This window comes from Lycorma delicatula, chromosome 1 (assembly GCF_047948215.1).
Source record: "Lycorma delicatula isolate Av1 chromosome 1, ASM4794821v1, whole genome shotgun sequence".
Lineage (NCBI taxonomy): Eukaryota > Metazoa > Arthropoda > Insecta > Hemiptera > Fulgoridae > Lycorma > Lycorma delicatula.
This window is the reverse complement of record NC_134455.1, coordinates 269,862,001-269,883,249: the sequence shown is the minus strand read 5'-3', so window position 1 is coordinate 269,883,249 and position 21,249 is coordinate 269,862,001. Positions and strand designations below refer to the sequence as shown.

General features: G+C 31.1%; 1 protein-coding gene across 2 annotated transcripts in view; it reads right to left on the bottom strand.

The window, feature by feature from the left end:
* Golgin245 (golgin subfamily A member Golgin-245) overlaps positions 1 to 21,249 on the bottom strand; it is a 120,823-nt gene that overhangs the window by 97,287 nt on the left and 2,287 nt on the right. For both annotated transcript variants that reach the window (XM_075377207.1, XM_075377215.1), the window contains exons 2-3: positions 14,706 to 14,793; positions 7,450 to 7,643 (exon numbers count right to left, since the gene is read on the bottom strand). In XM_075377207.1, the coding sequence (XP_075233322.1) occupies positions 7,450 to 7,643; positions 14,706 to 14,793 (282 nt within the window). The remainder of the gene's footprint in view (positions 1 to 7,449; positions 7,644 to 14,705; positions 14,794 to 21,249) is intronic.

The window sequence follows — 21,249 nt, the reverse complement described above, 5'->3', positions numbered from 1 at the left end:
TATAAACTGAACTGATAAGTAATGCACACTCCCGGTTACCTCAAGAAAAGATTGCAATAAACCAATTACTTGCCACTTTTATCAAGCTCTATAGCTATTCCCCCACTACATGTCAGATGTGTTTTGTTTTTTGTAGCTGTTCTTGTTTCATATAGAATTTGAATAAAGTCAAGTTCTTGTATTAACTAAATATTGTTTTAATTTTTTTCCTACACACACACGCAGTGCATTTGGAAAGTCACTGTGCAGTATGCTTTAGAATTATGTGATGCATTCTGTTCTTTCCACATTAGGTTGGTTGCCCTGTGCGTTCGTTTTTTTTTTTTTTTTTTTTTTTGAGGGCGAAAAACGCTTGCGCGTTATCATCGCCCGGAATCTTTTTTTTTTATATAAAAAATTAAAGGATTTAAAACTATTCTAAAAGATGAATAAAACTTACAACTAATATCAAAGGTAAAAACTAAGCGTTTGTTGGGCATTACTCAGTAATAAACCAAAACATCAGTTCTTGAGTTGTGATTGAACATGCTTTGTTTTGTGTTGTTTCATTTATCAGAATCAATAGTTGTGAGAAACATAATAGTTCTTTCAGTAGAGGAATGCGTTTTTCTCACTGAACACATTATTCATGAAGGTGACAAGTATACTGATTTAGTGAAGCACAAACTTTCTGAAAATTTCCCAAATTGCGGTGAAGAACCACACCGCAATGCAGTTCAAATTTTTATTTAAATATTTTGGGCAACAGGCTCTATTGAAGACACTGATCAAAGTGGAAAACCACCTAAACTAAACGAGCAGAAGCTGCTTGATATTTCGGATGCTATGGCCAAAAGTTGTCAAAGTCAATGCGTAAGTTAGCACAGCAGCAAGACATCAGACTTGCTACTGCATGTAAAGCTGTAAGAGAAGAACTGAAACGTTTCCTTACAAAGTAACATGTGCTCAAGAACTGAAACCTACAGATCATACCAAAAGACTAAATTACTGTCAATGGTTTAAACATTTTATTGACAGTTCCATAGGTATCTTCGACATTAGATTTTTTTACAGATGAAACGTGGTTTCATCTAGGAGGGTATATTAATTCACAAAATATGATATACTACAATATACTTATACTACAGCTTTATAATCGAGTAAAGTATAAAACTGTTTATCCCTATTTTGTGTTTTGTAGCCCTATTCAGTGTCTTTTATTAATTTTGATTTACCCCTGTCTTTATGCCAATCAGGTTTTAACAGCGAATGATTCTGTTGTGAAATAGAAGCCGAGAAAACCCTTAAGAAGCTCTGAAAAAAATAACCCGCTACATATATATATAATCTTAAAACAAGATAACCCTGAAACTAAAGCAAGTAGTGCAACAGTCATAAGCAAAACAATTTTTAATTTAAAAAAACGCAAGAAAATTGAAACACAAAATTGATGGTAAACATATTAGCCCTAAAAAAAAATCAAAATCATGAGAGAACGATTGAAAAGTTGGACAGTTTTACTAAAACTGCTATCAGAAAAAAGTTAATTTATTTTATTTTAACCTTCAGCTGATGAGGTGATGTTTCACAGACACTTATTGTGAGGTGATGTCATTTTGACACCCATTAATATTTTGTTACTATTTACATCATTTTTAAGTAAATTTTTAACTTTAGTTATTGTTAAGTGAATAAAGCTTTTTGAAACACCTAGACCATGTTTTAAATGCGTTTTAATACAGTAAAACACTTTTATACAGTAATGATAAAAAATAACTTGACAGCTTTGACTAAACCACATAAAGTTAGATTACAAAAAATGCTTGCAGCAACTTTCACACGATTCACAGAAACTGGAATTCGACCAATATATGTACTGGTTGAAACAAAGGATAGTGATTGAATGTTCACCGTAAACAAAGATAAGCAATAACAGAGGTTTTATAAATTTATATAAATGTACAATAATGTGGAATCCAAAGCCAAATTCCAATAAAGAAGTAAAAGATTATATACAAGTTGAGTGGTTGGCTGTAAATCAGTTCTGATTTACAGCCCTAAGTAAATGAATTTACAAAACAACTAAGATAAAGCCTGTAATACAATTTGTACAGCATTTATTAAAGTGTAATAAAATTAATCTCAAAGAATAGTTCATAGTTTGAAATAATTAACCCATTACATGAGATGCTACCTGAATAGGTTTCTATTCTACGGGTTAGTACCTTATACATATTCTGAGAAGGATACAAAGGTAGTTTCTCCTAGAAAATGTGATAACTAGGTAATTAGCAGCTGAAATCATTCTGCTTTACAGCCTTTTCCATTGTTACATGATTATCTGTAATTTCAAAGGAATTGCCGACAAAAAGGAATTGCCTCACATGGTTGTGAATCTGAGGAATCTGGTCTTCGAATCTCAAAGATAGAAAACTAAAAAAATAAAAAGAAGTAAAGAATTTGGAAATCATAATTTTGAGTTGTTAGTTTTTCTTTTGCTTTCTTCATTTTATTAAGACTTGAAATCATACATACTATATTAAAATACGGATGAATATATATAAAAATAATAATAAAATAAAAAATTCACTGAAATAAAAAAAAAGTGTAAATCTTTTTCAGTCTAAACAAGCAGGGTTTTTACAATCATAGCACAAATACAATGTGCGTTTCTTCTTTTTTGCAGGGCAGATAATGCACGTCTTTCGGTCTTGTAGCCTTCAGAAGTTGTTGGAACTACCTCAGCTTCTTCTTGCAATTTAAAAAGTCTTTTGAATGAAATTTGTATATCTCAAAAATACTTTTATTATAAAATCTTCAAGTTGTATGAGCAGAAACTAACTTCACTGCTACCACTTTCAGATAGTCAAAGCATCTGTCATAAGACTGTACAGATAAGCGATGTAGGAATGTAGCGATATAAGAATTGAATGCACAAATACCAATTAACCTGTATAACAAAACCATTGGCCACCTCTTTATACGCCGGATACATAGTAATTACTGCACATCTTGTCTAACCATAACCCCATTTTTTGTGGCATTATAATAAGATATAATCTCAGGCTTATTATTTTTATTGTCATCACCTTTATTATGATGCACAAAAGTAATATGTGTTACTGCTGTGATACGTTTTAGTACATAAGAAATCAAAGTCATTTGTTTAGTAGAGCCGTAAACTTTCCCCAATTTAGATTTAGTTTCTTGTCACGGAGAAATTTAGCTGAAATTTCTAGTTTTCTTTTATTTAGGGTGTCAACACATGTTACCCCTTTACCGCCCAGTTTTTTGACCAAGTCAATTGATGAAAACCAATTGTCTCCAGCTATGTTTCTATTTGAGCCATAAAGGGGTTTTGCCAGTTGTATTGTTGACTGTGCTGGTTTACAAAATTTGTTTTCTTCTTTTGACATCCAATTCCATCAGAACCCTTACCACTGTAATGCATGGATTATATAAATAACTAGTTCATGAGTAAGTAATACGCCACAATTTTAGTCCATATTTATTTGGACTTTTTGGCACAAATAATTTAAATGTGGATCTGCCGCCGTAACGGGACTAACATTTCATCTACGCATGCATTTGAACCGTTGGAGTACATACACTGACAATTAGCAATAAAAACGTCAAATACTTCTTAAACAAAGCTGCTTTGTCAATGGTTTGCCTCTGAGCTCTTGTTTTGAGAATTATCAAATATTAGAACAGTAACACTAAAAACCGCTTTTTTGACATTACCAATCGAAAGATTTCTCCCATCGGTAAAAACTGAGTCGATGCTTTCGCGGTTACATTTAAATATTGCTGTAAGAAGCAATATTCCTATAAGTGTTCCTATAAGTTTCAATTCAACAATATCAACATCATTCAGTTTAATAATATTTGGATTTTTTAATCTTGTTCTCAAATGAAGCAGTTTTTTTTTGTCTACTCCAAAATAATATGTAAAATAGTTTATTCCATACACAATTTCAGTTTCTTTTCGAATAGTACGCCTATTACCAATTCGTAATATATTATGTGCCGCAACTCGGACATTTCTTCTCGGTTCTACTTTAGACCATTTAAAATTGTATTTACTCAGATAATCATTTTCATCTACTTCCCCATACATATTATTCCCTTCATTTTCATCACCTCCTGAAACTTCAATTTCAAAATCTGTATCATGTTCACTAACAATACAGTCATTCCAATCAACAGCCTGATCCTCATTTTCTACACCAACCACCTCTCGATTTCTATCTGTACCCCATTCTTGATTACCATTTGCACCTTGTTCCCTATTTTGATCTGTAATTGGTTCACCAATGTTCAAATCCTCGCTTTCCCACTCATCCAGTTCACAAAGAATTGTTTCTTCAAAATTCTGATCATTCACATTTATTTTTACACTGAAAGAGATTAATACGATTTGCTAATAATTTTGAAACAATTGGTTGCAAAGAAATCTATATTTAAGCAAAAATCTGCATTATTTGATCATCTTACAAAAGGAAATTGTACTTGCATAAATGGTAAGCACATGTTCGTTTGACATCGGACACTCAATTGGGAAAAAACAGACACAATAAAAGCTCACACTGAATGACAATCTACCTATAATTTAAAAAAAAAACAACTACTGCAAAGCAAATTTCATTATGCGATCAAGGATGGAGGTGGTAATCACATAGCAACCAGACAAGCGGTGTCATTTTGACATCACCTCACCAGTTGAAGGTTAATAACGAGCTTCCTAGCTTGGACAAAATATTAAATGCTTTGAACACCAATTCTGAACAACCAAATTTTTCTAGAAGTACATCATGTTTCGAAATCAATGAATTTTCATTTCATGTCCAGAAAAAATAATGCTATTCACTGAACGTGAAAATATTGTTTCATGATGAAGGGAATATTTATGGGAAATTAAGCGATTTCATGAAGGGGACAATTTTAATCTATGATAAAACTTGGGTTAATGCAGGACATATACAGGAAAAGTTATGTGTGGATAAAAAAATAAAGAGCACAAAGACACTTTTATGAAAGATTTGTCAATTGGGGTGAAAACCCCAGCTGGAAAGGGTAAATGATTAGAGTAATGCACGTTAGAAGTGAACATGTGTTGTAAAAGGTGGTATTCCAGATCTTCCCAAGAGTATCACAATGAGAAGAACGGTGACAAGTTTATGCAGTGTTTTAAAAAGTTGTCAAAATTGTTGCTGAAGGATCCATCATAGTAATGGATATGCACCACACCATTGCCTGAAAAATGAAAAAACTCTTTGACCCAAAAATCAGAAATTGCAAAATGATTAAAACTGCACACAATGAGACATGTACACCACACTCTATAGAACTTTTAAAAATAAAAAAAATCAATCTAAAAAAATATATATATTCATTGTCAAGATGAAATTACAAAATCAAAAAAATTGTGTTGTGTCTTCCTCCATACCATTGAAATTTTAATCCAACAGAATTAATATGGGCACAAGTCAAAGGCTACACTGGGAGTAAGAACTCAACACTAAGTTAAGTGAAGTAAAAAATTTACTGACAGATGATAATAGAGTAGATGCAAATACTTGGAAAAACTGCATTAAACATGTGATTAAAGAAAAAAAAGGCAAGCAGAAGACAGATTGTGTGAAAATATTATTGAAGATCTAGTGATAAATTTGGGAAACTATGAAAAAGTACAACAGACAATAGCTTATTATGTATTGAAGAAATAAATAGCATATCCTGTATTTGATAACTTCAATGCAAGTGCTGATCAATGATATTAAGTTTGCTCAACTTTTTTAATAACTTTTCTTTCAATATAAAAATTAAATTCATTGAGTAATAATAAGTCAATGTGATTTGAAAATGTCATGCAAACTGTTTTGTTAATATTTAATGATAATTTATTTACATTTAGGAAGTCTTTTATATTCTTTAATAAATGTTATATCTTTCATTTAGTTTCATCCCCACTGTTAACTCATTCACTATCTAAGTTCATTATAAAAAATTTAATACTGTATATGTTCTACTCTATTTTGTAGCTTAAATAATAGATATTAAACAAATATTAAGAGACTTTTTCAACTTCAGATTAGGCTCAGTACTTTTCACACACTACAAACTTCTTTCTTTTTCCGTTTAGCCTCCGCTACCACCATAAGGTATTACTTCAGAGGATTAATAGAATTATAGTATGAATGTAAATGAAGTTTAGTCTTGTACAGTTTCAGGTCGACCATTCCTGAAATGTGTGGTTGAAACCCCACCACCAAAGAACACTGGTATCCACGATCTAGTATTCAAATCATACAAAAGTAGCTGCCTTTACTAGGATTTGAACCTTAGAACTTTCAACTTTGAAATTAGCTGATTTGCGATGATGAGTTCATCATTAGACCAACCTGGTGGGTTACACTACAAACTTCATTACTTTTCATTTTATAAGAGATTAAGTAACTGTAACCAGTTATTTAGCAACTGGAATTTAATAAACGTAGATGATATGTTAGTATAACCAGTCATTCTTCATTCAATACTTCTTAATAAGATAGAAAACAAGGTAAGGTAAGCTAAGGAAACTTATAAGGTAGGGTTACTGAATAAATAAAGCAAATAAATTAAAGTACATTATTTGCATTGATAAGAATTTGCTGTAAATGAAATTATAACTGTAATAAAATAACAGCTAAAATTGTTACATTACTGCAAGTAAGATAATATTTAGGTTTTGTCCAAAGCTAGTTAATAAAGAAATGTGAATACAGTACAGTGCAAGTTATGCACAAAACTACTATTTAACTATCTTAGAGTGCTTTAAAAAATAGTACCTTAATAAACATTATTTCAGAGATTCAGTGGGAATACTGATAATTTTCTCCAAAATACTATATAATATTTATAGAAGCCTTTATGTGCACACATTTTTTTATTAGCTGTATTAAAGTATATGAACAACGGGTTTGGACATCATAACACAATTGGTCTCCCTTGCCAACCTGTTATGAGGTAATATTAGTGTAAAATCAAATAATAATAAACCCATATTGTTACAAAAAGTAACTAGAGTACAAAAAGTAGCTTGGTATCAATGTAGTGATAAAATTAAATTCAACTTGTCAATCTCCCAATAATAAAACCAATTGATTAAAAATTGAGACTACTGTCAGAACATTCTGGGATATCCCTATCACAATCAAAGAACAAACAGCAAAAAAAAAATTTGTAAATATTATTTATGAGATGACATAAAAACTCATTTAACAAAACCTCACTCCTTAACAATCACTATAATAGAAGGAAATAACTACAAAAGAATTTATGTTCCATTACTACCTGCCAGGATGTTAATGACAATAACACATAAGTCCTATACCAATTCTCTCATTAAAATAAATAGAATAACAACAGATATATACAAAGATTGACTAAAAATAGAAATTCTGCAGAAAGTTAACAAGAAAAAATTACCTGAAGCTGGAAGTGAATAGACGAAGGTTCATAGCGAGGAAATAAAGAAGATGTGTCACTGGTAACTGAGCTAACAGATGATCTGCGAGAATGTAAGTGCTCCTGTGAAAGAGGTGGTGAAGATACCTGACCATGAAGATTAACAGTAGTAAAACCACCAGCAGCTGATTTTGAAGGAGTGTTTTGTGGTGTTTCTGATAACATACCAAAAAAATGCATTACTGTTGACAGCTTAAAATATAATCCTAACTTCATAAGACAAAATTCAAAGAACTATACTTCCTGACTACCACCGCCAAATTCTTTTCTTGGGTTTGCCTTTTTTTTATCAGTAATCATATACACCATTATTCTAATAATTTTTTTTAATATCTTTAACTGTTGCATTTAGACACAGAATTATGTTTTTTAGGCCATTTCAAACGATTATTATTATTATTATTATTATTATTATTACATTATCTCACTACTATATAAAGAAGCAATATATAATTCATTTGTTCCTAATAACCATGAAAATTACTGAAACAATCATTCATCAAAATTTAACTGTAGCTTTTTTATGATCTCCAGAATATTTATCAGTTTAAATCTCATCAATCTCACTACTAAAAAAATCCTTAATAAATAATCTAAAACTTTTTTTATTAAATTTAATGTTGTTATCTATATCAATAGATATTGTCTATATTCATCATTGTCTGTCAATATCGACTTCTTCCAGCAGTGATTTATTATGATTTATAATAAATTATGTGATTCATTAAATTTAATGTCTCTTATAAAATACCAATTTGTTATTATCATATAATAAAAACAAATTAATTTGACAATAAAACTAAGAGGAATGACAACTATTTACATATTTAACAAAGTTTTGATGGTCTGTAGAATTTGACTTCGATATCAATATAGACATCTTCAGGAAGTTATTAAGTGCTTTATTAAATTTAATGTCATTGTCTCCTGTAATGGTGACCCTTGAGAACTCATTCTCATGTGAGTAAAGTAGCAGTCTGTATATTTTTATGTCTTGAACTATGACGTTCCATCAGGATAAGCTAAACAAATAACTGGCAGAAATTCAATTTGGTATGTTAAATACCTAGGTTGGCAAAGTCACAGATAGGAAGAACTACCTAATTCAGTTAGCTTATAGAGTTGAAGTAAAAAACAAACTGTGCGTACAAGTGTTCAGGCAGCCGATTCACAAGCATCTCCTATAAATCCATATAAAAGAAAATACATGATGTTAATATTCAGTAACCACACACTACTATATTTTACATTTAAAAAAATTAAGACTTGTTAAATGATCTATAAATATTTCTTACCTTGTTTGGTACATCTGACAACCCATGAATATTGTATTCATTAAAAATGTTTATTGCTATGTAGTTTCCTTGAGTTTTTTATGTCAAGAAACTGTCAATTGTTCACTAACAGTAAAAGTTCACTAATATTTTAGATAAATTTCTATAATAAATAATAAATTCAATTCAATAATAATATAATAATAATAATAATATAATAATTCAATAATAAATTCAATTCAGTTATCATCTGATTGCGAGAGATTTGTAGTGCAGTTAGTATTAAGGGATATAATGAGAAGCTCAATTTTGTTTTCTATTATGTTATTCAATAATTTGGTTCAACAGTATCTGTTACATGTTTTAGTTCTTTCATTCTTGCTGGGCTATTTTACTGATGGCTTATAACCATAAATTTTTAATATCAGATATTTTAAAAACAGTATTTTCTGATGCTACATAACTTCTGATTTGTCCTCAAATTAACACAATTGGATTGAGTTCACAACCATAGGGAAGTACCATAGTTTAAGCATGATATTACCACTGGATCTTGCTCATCAACACTAAAATTACTTTTAGTACATGAAACCCCTTTTACGATGATTGGACCTTAAGCTATCTTCTTCAAAAATCACTCCTTTTGAATTAAGGCACCATTTTGATATTCTTTTTCCAAGACACAGCTAGAATTTTTTCCTTTTTACATGGAGCGTTGTCTAAGACAATAACCGAATTAACTTCAACAAGAGACAACACATTTCTCAAAGACATGCTGTTCATTTCGTTATGACAGTCTCCTGTAGATTTAAATTTAAAAAAAAATCCCTTTCAGCATGCTGGAAAGCGGAGGTAGATTTCACCGATGCTAAGTAGAGGATAAAAAAAGATTTCCACCGTAAGTAAAGGAAAACTTCAAATTTACTCAATACGACAATGGTTGCATGTGAAAAAACATTTCACATGCTTAGCATATGACAAGCCCCCCATCTTCTTACAATTCCAGCAATATTTTGGTCACCCCTTGCCGTAAGGGTTGGTCATATCAAAAATTGTTAAAGACAAAAGTTTTAGGTAATGTTTAGAGGACTAACGACCACTTTAAACTGATTCAATACTGTGCTTATTAAGGGAGGTATGTTTTTTTTTGTCTTCAAAACCCCATTTTTTCCACTCCTTGGGCCAATGGTTGGTGATATAAAAAAGCTTTACTTATATAAGTTCTAGGTCCTTATCCAAAGATTAGTAGGAACTTTAAACAAATTCAATATTTCACTTAATAAGAAAGTTATAACGATATTTTGTTTTTTCGAAAACTCTCCCCCATTTCCATCCCCATGATCCAATTTTGGCTGTTAATGAACTCAACTGAGATTTTGAAATGAGTTATTTTTAAAGAACAATTTAAAAGTGATTGACGCAAAATTACGGCAGTTATCATATCCACAAGAAAGTGAAATATTTAAACTTTTGAGCTGATGGTGGTTTTGGGGTCTGGGGAATGTAAAACGTGAAAATATCTCAAAATTTTTCAGAAGTCGAATCATGGTACCATTACAATATGTAGCTTTCTGATGAAATCGACCTAAAATCCAGAGACCACTATTGACATACCCACTGTCACTGTCAATATGCATAACTGAGACGCTTACCTTTAACCAATGGAGCCTTATTAATGGCTGATGCGCCACATAGAGAAGTTTCTTTTGGCGAATTCACAGTTTTATCTTTCCCACTAAAACTTTTCATGTGCCTTCATTGATCCAAGTTCCATCCATACAACATATTCTATGACCTTCTTGCCTCATTTTCTTTATTTCAGTGACCATTATATGTCGAAGACATGTAATGATATCATCCCAGTCAATTAAAGCACTTTCCCAACCATGTTTTTCATATTTAAAATTCATATTTTTTAACAATTTATAAAAATCTGTTCAGAAATCTGGTAAATCATTATCATCATTTACAACTCATAATATTTTGTCTGTTGTAGGTAGTTCATTTCAAAAATAAAATTTGTGTACTTAACGTTTTCATTGAAATCATCAACTTTTTCTTTAATTCACCTGTGGAGTTTTATTTTCTTAGAAGACTGAAATTCATTAGTAGATTTATGCTCATGAACAACTTTGTACACTGAAGCAGCATAGCTATCATTTATATTAACAGTTTTCTAAATGACATCTGAAATCAACATCATAGGATTACTCTGTAATCACTTTTGTAAGCATTAAAAATGATGTGTTTTTCAACACGACTTAAGGGCTTTCCTCATGGCCTTTTTTCGGAGTGGATATCAATAATCATACACCATTCGCATTCAAATGGTGAATTTTTTTCTCATCTTAGCTGAATCGGTAATACACAATAACGTGCACATTGTCGGGTTATGACAAACTGCCTGCTATACTCTAATACATCAGAACAGAAATTTTGTACTATCTCACATTGTCACTTTTATATTTCAACCCCATAAAAACTAGACTGTTACACCACAAACAACCATTAAGATGGTCCAACCTACTCATTAATTTTAAGTTTCCTCCCTGAGATGTTGCATTTCAACTTTTAATGCCTTATGTTTTTCCATCATACAACAAATATCAATAGATACACCAATTGACATCCATTGCTGCTAGAATATCTAGTTTTCCAACTACACTTAATACTTTCCAACTCCATTTTCACACTTTAAGCTTCATTCAACTAATTTTGACAAACTTTCTGACCCCTGAATGGCGACAAACATTGTGTACAGTCTCACTTATTATCCTGACCTTGCAAGATTATAAATTTATCCATTTATCAGCAAAACACCAAAAAAAAAGAAAAGAAATACAGATTAAATAAGAAATGTCTTTCAACCATGAAGTTACACATGCATAGACTAACTACTTATTGTATATTTAAATATAATATGGAAGTAAATATACAATACTTCTCTATTCTACTAGAAATTGAACTCAACTGCACTAAGCTTTCCTCACTGTTCTCCACGTTAGTGGATGATTTTGTAGAGGAAAATTTTTTCTAGTTACTGGCCTTTTTAATGTAACTGTTACTTTAGTCAGTAATACTCATGTTCTTTCATATAATCACATAAGAATTGTATAATAATTTGAACAAGAATTATGTTAAAATAACTGCATCATAGTATTAGCAACAATGTAAATCAGTACCAATTGCAGTACTCACTGCATTTTTTCTGCTTTCATAATTATCACACAGAATTCTAAGTAGTTTCAACTAGAGAGAAATTACTGAGTAGACAAGTAAATATGTTATATTTAACTCTGTTGCTTAGCGAGAAAGTTAAAAGTGAGATTATGACAATTAAGGTCATATGTTCACACACTTTGTGTATGTGTGTATGTGAATGCTACATTTGGCAAGTCAATGTTTACTTTGCTGTCTGGTTATGATTGTCTTGGTTCTTACATCTCCTTTTTTGCAAGCATACTACTAAGCATGCACATAATAATCAAAGTCATACACACTTGTACTGCAAACAATGTTACACATTATATCAAAGATTTACCAAGTCAATGTTTATGCTGCTATCTAGTAGTTAAGTGACTGTTTTTGTTCATGCTCTAAAATCAATAATGTACATTCAAATGTACTTGTACTTCAGACAATGTTATACATATTAAAAGTTACAGTGTTATATGCAGCCCAGCATATTAACAGTCTGTCAAAATTAGCTAAATATAGCTTGAGATGTGAAAATGAGCTGTTGGCAGGTATGGAGCAATCTGGAGCATTATGTTGAAAAGCTGGGTGCTCTGGCAGCAAAGGATGTCATTAGGTATCAGTTGATATTTGTAATGATGGAAAAAGATAAGTTATTAAAATTTGAGATGCAATAGCTAAAGGAGAAACAAAAATAATGAATATGTTGGACAATCTTGAGGATTGTTCTTGGCATAAGAAACAGATTTTTAAGGGGTTGAAATATAAAGGTGGCAGTCTGTAGTGAAGTAGTAAAAGATCTTTGTTATGGTGTATTCCAATGTAGCAGGCAGATTGTCATAACCCAACACTGCACAGATTTGTCATATGGAACATTTTCGTGGGGTGGTTGAAAGATGAAAATTGCTTGCTTTAAAATTGTTCATTATAAGTATTATTTAAAATGACAGTACTTTGTTACCCAGAAAGGAGGGCCGAAATAGAAAATTGATCTGAGTGAGCAAATACTCAAAAAGACAGTTTCACATAAAAATTTATGCTAACAAGTGTAGCCAATTCAGTTCACACACACAAATTTGACAAAATTGTGTATCATAAGTTTTGTTGAAAGGGATCACTCAATTCTAAATAACACAGAGATCAACCAACCGACATACTAATATACAAGGCTAAGTCAATTATTATCCGCAATTTAGTTATATTTTTGTTTATGTTGGTAGTACTGTCGTGTTGCATAGATGATGCATGCGTGGTTTAATTGTTGTTATGTTTGTGCAGGTTTGGGCTGCTAAGTTAATTCCATTATCGCTCCCTGACGTTAACCATGGCTTTCTGTTTGCACCAAAGAAGAGCAACGTTCAGTGATCCATTTTTTGTGGTCGGAAGGTGCATCAGAGGCCGAAATTCATTGAAGACTTTCGGTACAGTACGGGAACAGTGTGTTGCTGCAACGGAGTGTCTACAAATGGACTGAAAAATTAAAAAATGGTTGCACAGGTGTTACACACGACGAAGGAGCTGGATGACCATTTATCGCCACAAATGAGGAAAACAGTGCATGTGACATGGTTTTCTTAGACAGACTATTGATGAAGTGGCACATTGTCTGCAAATTAGTCACGGTTCTGCCTACGAAGTCATCCACAACAGACTTGGGTTTCATAAAGTATGTGCAAGATGGGTCCCAAAACAACTCGCACAGCTGCATAAACAAACACGCTCGGACATCTGTCAAATACACTTGGATCGTTATGGTAACGAACGGGACATCTTCTTAGACAGAATCATTACTGGTGACGAAACATGGATCCATCATTATGAGCCGGAGAGTAAACGGCAGAGTATGGAATGGAAACATCCAAATTCACCCTGCAAAAAAAGGTTCCAAGACCCAACCGTCCGCAGGAAAATTGATGCTTACGGTTTTTCAGGACTCACAAGGCCCAGTACTGAAACATCATGAGAAAAGGGGCACGACAATAAACAGTGTGCGTTATAGTGAGATGCTTACTGCCAAGGTGAAGCCTGCAATTCGATGCAAACGCCGAGGACTGCTGTCAAAAGGTGTTGTTGCACGACAATGCCTGTCCACATACTGCTGCCTACACTGCTGAAATGCTCCAGAAACTTAACTTTGGAGTACTGGCTCATCCTCCTTATAGTCCTGATCTTGCCCCTTCTGACTACCACTTGTTTGGTCCAATCAATGAAGCATTAAAGGGCAGTAGATTTACCTCGGATGAAACAGTGAAAGAAGCAGTGCATTCCTGGCTCGCAGCTCAACCGAAAACCTTCTTTTATGAGGACATCAGGTAGCTTGTGCAATGATGGACCTAGTGCGTTGAAATGCAACGGGACTAAGTTGAAAAATGATGTACATGTAGGTTTCCTATTTATATTGCAATAAAATTTATAACTACATTGCGGATAATAATTGACTTACCCTCGTAATATTTACTAAGGGCAGTATCCAAGTGAGGAAATGATTTTGTTGAACATTAAACAATACTACTTACTATACACCCCTCCTATGGCCTTCCAATAAGTCAAACAAGGAGAACCCTTATAAATAAAGTTAGAGATTCTAACAGTTATGTCTAACATTAGTTGATATGACAAGAAACTAAAAAGAAGCAACACAGAATATTGTAAAAAATTTACAGAGATCCTGGATTCAGAATACAACTACAAAGGAATATAGTTTGATTAATTAAAATTCACATATATTTTTTTAGAAGTCTAGATTACCTTGGTTTTCATCATCACAATCATCTATACAGAAGTGGTCATTAGAAGATGGTTCAAATACAGAGCTACTAGATGGAGAGACAACTGCCTGCAACAGAAGCAAAACACAACATAAACTATAAAATAAATTACTGAATAAGAAAATCAAGGCACGTTAGACTTTATTCACATTTTAAGCAAGAAGCATAAGCAACTCTGAAACAAGAGAAGCGCCAGTTGAAAACTGATTTTTAATTTAATAATTTATTTTAGCAACTAATGATTAAATGAAATAACTATCAGCACATCCAAGTACCTTAGAAACAAAAGATGTCTCTGGAGAACAAATCAAATTACTATGATTGTAATTAATATCCATTCAACACCGTCTATCTATTTTAGAGGCTGTAATTAACTCTCAAAAGCTTCCAGATCTCTTTCCTTTATAAAATCAAAACTCTAAAATTCCCATAAAGGTAATGGATTCACCTTTCACACTTTTGACAATTCTTTAGTATACTGTGATTAATGTTTAAATCATTCTCTTTTAATCTTTTGTGTAAAGAGAATCTGTTAACATAGGTAAAGTTCCCATTTTATATGGCTGATTAATTAATCAGTTAGATACCCATTGGTCCAAGTAGATCTGTAAAATATTCATCTCTCTATTTTCTCTCTTACAGTTCTCTTAAAATTATAAATAAGGTAAAATTATATAAAAGCAATTTCCCAATAAATATAACATAGCAACTTTGAGAAATTAAGCAGTTAGACACTGATGAAATATAGATACATACAAATAAACCAATCTCTTCTACACATTTGGTGTAAATGTCAGTACAGTTTTCTATCTCATTATACTTCTGTATCTGCTAAATTTTCCTCTGATAATATTGAGAACAGCATATGTATTACAAACTAAAGCTTATAGTCTATTCTAATAGATATGATTTACAGAGAAAAAGAGTTCTTAAGTTACAGCATTCTGAAAAAGAGAGAAATATTCATATGCTTAACTAATACTAGAGGCAAATCTGCCTAAAGGCAAATCTAGGTTAAAGTATGCTATTTGGTTTTTTTATATAGATTTTTTTATTAATCTGATGGATTGTATTCTGTAATTTTGTTTGATAATATCATTTTCCTTGGTATTCTCTTAAGATTATTAAACATATTTATCAAATGAGTAATGAACAATTTGAAACAAATTTCTTTGTTTTCACTTAGTAATTTTGCAATTCTATATTTCATAAATTAAAAAAATAATCATTTTCTAGAAATAGTAATTTGCTTTACTTACTCAAATGTAATCTGTAATATCATAAAAATCTGAAGTGATGATTTGACTTTTTTTCTAATAACCCACACCTTTAAACACATGTGAATTACATAATTTTAAAGGTATTTTCCAGGAGAAAGTCCTAATTCCCATTATTTATTTTTTAAATAATTTAGATAGAGGAAATTTTTAAGGTTTAATCTGACGATAAGATATGACACACAATGAATGTCTTGTGCACGCAGATTCCTTAACTTATAGCATTGACGCCCACTTAAACTATTCTACTTCTACTATAAAATTGCATACCACATGACATTCAATTCGTGAAAAATCTGCTAGCTGGCATGGCATACACTGAAGCTGACAATTAGTTAATCATAAATAAGGCCATTACAGCATTATCAGTCTTACTGTTCCATTGTCTATGATTTATGTAACAGTATTTTTAATACATATATTTAATAAAACAGTATTTATCAATACGTTTTTATTTTTATTGATTTTAAATAACAGTAAAAATAGCTGAAGTAACTTTTCATCCTTTTAATCACTTTTAACTTCTAACATACTGGCAATACATTTTTGTTTCTTTTTGTTCCTTATTTTTTGGGGTACCTGAAGTACCTATTTTCATTTCCATCTGGCAATTAAATGTTTGTGTTTATGTTCTACTTTTTGTTATCCTATTTTTAAATAAATTCTAAGCTAACAGAAATTTATTTTTTCCTAATACAAACCTACTTTAAACTTACTTACAGACCATACTTTAAACTTCTAACTGTGGTCATTCATTTCCAACTTGAAACACTGATTTTGCTTATCATTTCCTTATTTATTTATTTTTTAACTATTGCATAACTATACTCATGAATCCAGTTTATTTCCTGATGTATGCAGAAATAATTTACTTCAATGACTCTAAAGAGACTTCTAGGTATTATTGAATCACCACCCACATTTTTTCCTAACAAGGTTCTGCTATTTCAAAGACCTGGACTCTGCCAATTAGTATGTAAATGCTGTAAAGATAATTTACAAATAATTCATGATGTGAGCTGTAGGCCACTGGATTTTGTACTTACTACCATTATTTAATATTAGTTGTTATATGATAGTCTTAAATATTCTCTTAGTGCAAATTAAGTTTTAATCATTAAAATTTTCTAAACCCCAACATACGAATAGTTTTGAAATCCCTGATTTGTCAACTACATTCATATTCATGTGACATTTCGCAACTGCTGTTACTACATATATTTGGTTTCAGAAAGATCCATTCAATAAAAAATCAACTCACTGATAAAAATAATGAATGTTAAACTTAGTAACTAACTCTCTTATGACATTTTCAACAGCCCAATAATTACACTGGCAACTGTTCCATCATCGCAAAGAAAACCTGCCCATAAAAATTTAACTAATATCGAAAAACTTAATAAAAAACAAAAATCATTAATTGGTAGACATATGGTTAATAAAAAACAGTTTCAAAGCATCATAGTTCTAACAGGATTTCAATAATGAATTATTACAAATTGATAATGAGTCCAAAACTGATGAAATCATACATTTGGGTTGATGGAAGACAAAAAGAATGTCCATGTATAGAAATAATTCACATATTATGTATAAATATGACAAATATCAAAGTTTGGAGAGTCTAATATAATATGTGTTCATTGTTAAGGTAAAAAGTGCTAAGGAAGAAAAATTCAATTTATGTCGTTACAATGGAAAAGTTAAACTGCCTGAAGTAGCTACATCCATTACAAAGTCTTATTTTAAGAACTCATTCAAAATCAAACCAATCTTATTTCAAATCTGAGATTCTATAACTGGCATTTCAGGTTATTTCTTTTGGTTGTAATAAAATAATTGATGATCATAAATACACGCCCACCTTTAAAATCCAGGGGAAAGTATACAATTTAATTGGTAATTTATTGTCTGAAATACAAAATAAGTCTTAATCTTTGTAGATTAATTTTTTAGGCAATAAGGAATTACTGACAAATAAAAGATGTTCAATATTTCAATCAATTAATTGGGATTTGGTTTTAGACATCCCAAACCAACAAACTTTATATAAAAAAATTTCAAACCTGCAATGGAAAATGTTATCAAATGAGCTGTTGGCTAAAGATTTTTAAATTTAAAACAGAACTTATTCTGCTTTAATACATTAGGAAAGCACAAAGGTATATGAGGTTGCCATCCTACTATATGAAGGACAATTTGGAAACTGAGATATTATGTAATAGTCACAGCAGTAATATTAAACAAATGAATTGCACTGTCCATATGATCCACTACAGTATCCTTTAATGTTTCTTTTAGAACATGTTTCTGGACAGATATTCACAGTTATCAATTCTAATAAAAAGTTGTCATCTATGTCATTTTATTCTACCCGACTGATAATTCAAGATGATTCCTTCAATCAGATCATTAGAGAAATCTTATGAATCGTACTTTATTGATGTTTGACAATAGAATCTGAAAGACTAAAACTACATTAAATTTAATAAAACAAAGTTAAGAGCAAATAGTTATATCCATCTAAAATATGTGGTCTGCTGATAAAAATCCAGGGGATACAGAGGAAAAGGTTATTTTACTAGCTACATTTGTGGAAGGGTCAAAGATATACGATGAAAAAACACAAGATGTAGTGTGATATGTTTGGAAATATAGATAGTCAGATCTTTTTACTACATTTACATACAATTGTTAACCAGAGTGAGATAACAAAAATTTAATTTAATAGATAAATTTTGTAAAAATCTAACAACATATTTTGTTTATTTATTTATTTAAAAATCAATTCAAATAATGTATTTATTGCTGAAATAGGTGCAATGTATTAGCTCACCTTTTTCATTTAAAACTAAAAGTTATTAGATCTCCTAATTAAAGATCAGATTTTTGGCACAGTTATATGCCATATGTACTGAAGAATGACAGGGAATAGGACTGCCACATAAGTATCTTTTAGTGTGGTTAGACACTAAAATTCAGCCAGGAAAAACAGATTTTATTATTAATTTAAAAATCCTTAAACTCTTTACTTTGTAATCAAGCATAATAGTTCATGATCCATACGGGCCTTAGAATCCAAAACTGCTTTCATGGTAAATGTTAACTCTTCAATAGTTTCTAAAGAAACAAAGTTAGTTATCCAATTTACTACAGAAGACCTGAAAAGATGGCGCTCTTTCAATAAAATTAGTAAAAAATCATGAAACTATACACATAGAAAACCAATGGATATCATAATGACCTGATACTTCATCTCTCACATAAACGTTGAATATTGTTCATCAGTTTAAAGTCATTAAGCATAACTGCATACTACCACCACCGCCGCTACCACCGTTACTAAGCATGTTTTTCGATTTAGAATAAAAATGAAAGTCTTAATTTATCAAAGCAGGTACAAAAGCTCAGCAGATGCTGTCTGAAGAATAGTTTCTTTTATGTACATGAAAGATATCCTGCACAGTGATATATCTAACTGTCCATGTTGAAAATGAAGAGTCTATTTTAATTCAGAGGACATTAAAGAAAAAATTCAAAACCTAAAAAAACTTTTACAGAATTTTTTTATTTTTGTAATGAAGATCTTTTTGTGAGAACTTTACTACTTTCAAATTCTTACATATTTTATATCAAATGGTAAATAATGGATCAGGAGGAATTTCCATGAAGGATTTTCCGAATATAAAAAAAAGATGCAAAATAAGGCAAATTTTAAAGTATATCCTAACTCTGAATATTGCTACATAATGTTCATGAACACATCTTTCAGCCATTTAAAAACAATTAATGTTGTTACACATAACGGTTTTACAAAACCATCAGCAACAGAAAGATAGCCTCAGCAATAAGCCAGCAGTTTGTAGATCAATAGCCCAATTAAGATTTCTTTTTGTCATATTTATTAAACTATTAAATTTCCAACCCAAAAAATTTATGGGGAAAATATAAAGTTGATCTACTCAAGGAGGTTAATAAAACGCCTCCTAGATGTCTAGCTATTTTTTGAAATGAAAGCTAAAATGAAGAATTGAAACAAATAAAAAGTAAAGATACTTTATCAAACAAATCATTGTTCAACTTTGATTTGCAAAAAGGAATGTTATCATGGAAAATAAAAAATCTCTCTGTGAAATCGCATACAGTAAACTATGCAATTATAACTGATGAGACAGTTTTGGTCAGGGAGCAACTTTTAATATAACCTAAGACTCTAAAATTTCAATTCTTAACCAAAATGATTCATCTTATTTCTTTTTAAATATGCCAGAAATACTGATAAAACATTTTTAATTAACCTACTCCTCTCAAAAATTCAGTCTGAAAAAGAAAGTGCATTACCAACACTGCCATTTGGAGTAGCAGCTACCTGATTGCATGGAGGAAAGTCAGCTCAATCAATATATAAATAGTCAATAAAATTCTCTTAGTTTATAGACACATTGTTTAACATAGCAAAAGATTTTCTGATGGGAAATATTGTTTCAAAATATTCATGGCGTGGGATGAATATACAATGGCCCACATAACACCCTTAAAAACTCAAGACTGCATTTTATAACATTTGAGTATGTATAACCAGAATCATGTAATATGGAGGAATAATCAAAACATTATGTGGAGATTTTCATAACCTCTACAGACTTCCAAGGGGTACCAGCTCTACGAGATTGAAACTTGCCTAAAATCTTCCTAATCTGGCCTCATGTTAAACTGTTTTCCCTTAAAACAATTGCTCTTAATAGGAGACTTTATACAAGGTGTGTTCAAAAAGTAACGAGGATTTTTGTTTTTTGGAAAGAATTTTATTTATTTGTCTACATTAATGTTAACCCCTTCAAAATAGTCCCCATTAGATATTATACATTTATGCCAGTGCTTTTTCCAATCCCCGAAACACTTCTGGAACACGATCTTTGAAATAGTGTTTAGTTCTTTCAGCTATTCACTTTTAATCTCATCTATGCTTGTAAAACGACAACCCTTTAAGGTTCTCTTTATTTTTGGGAATAGAAAAGTCATGCGGGGCCATATCTGGCGAATATGGCTGCTGGGTTATCATTACAGTGTTATTTTTGGCTAAACATTGAAGAACAAATATTGAAGTGTGAGCAGACGCAATATCATGGTGTAAAAGCCATGAAATGTTTTGCCACAAATCCAGGCTTTTTTTTGGACTGCTTCATGCAAACGGCATTGAAATTATAGGTAATACTCCTTATTGATCGTCTGACCTTGTGGCAAGAA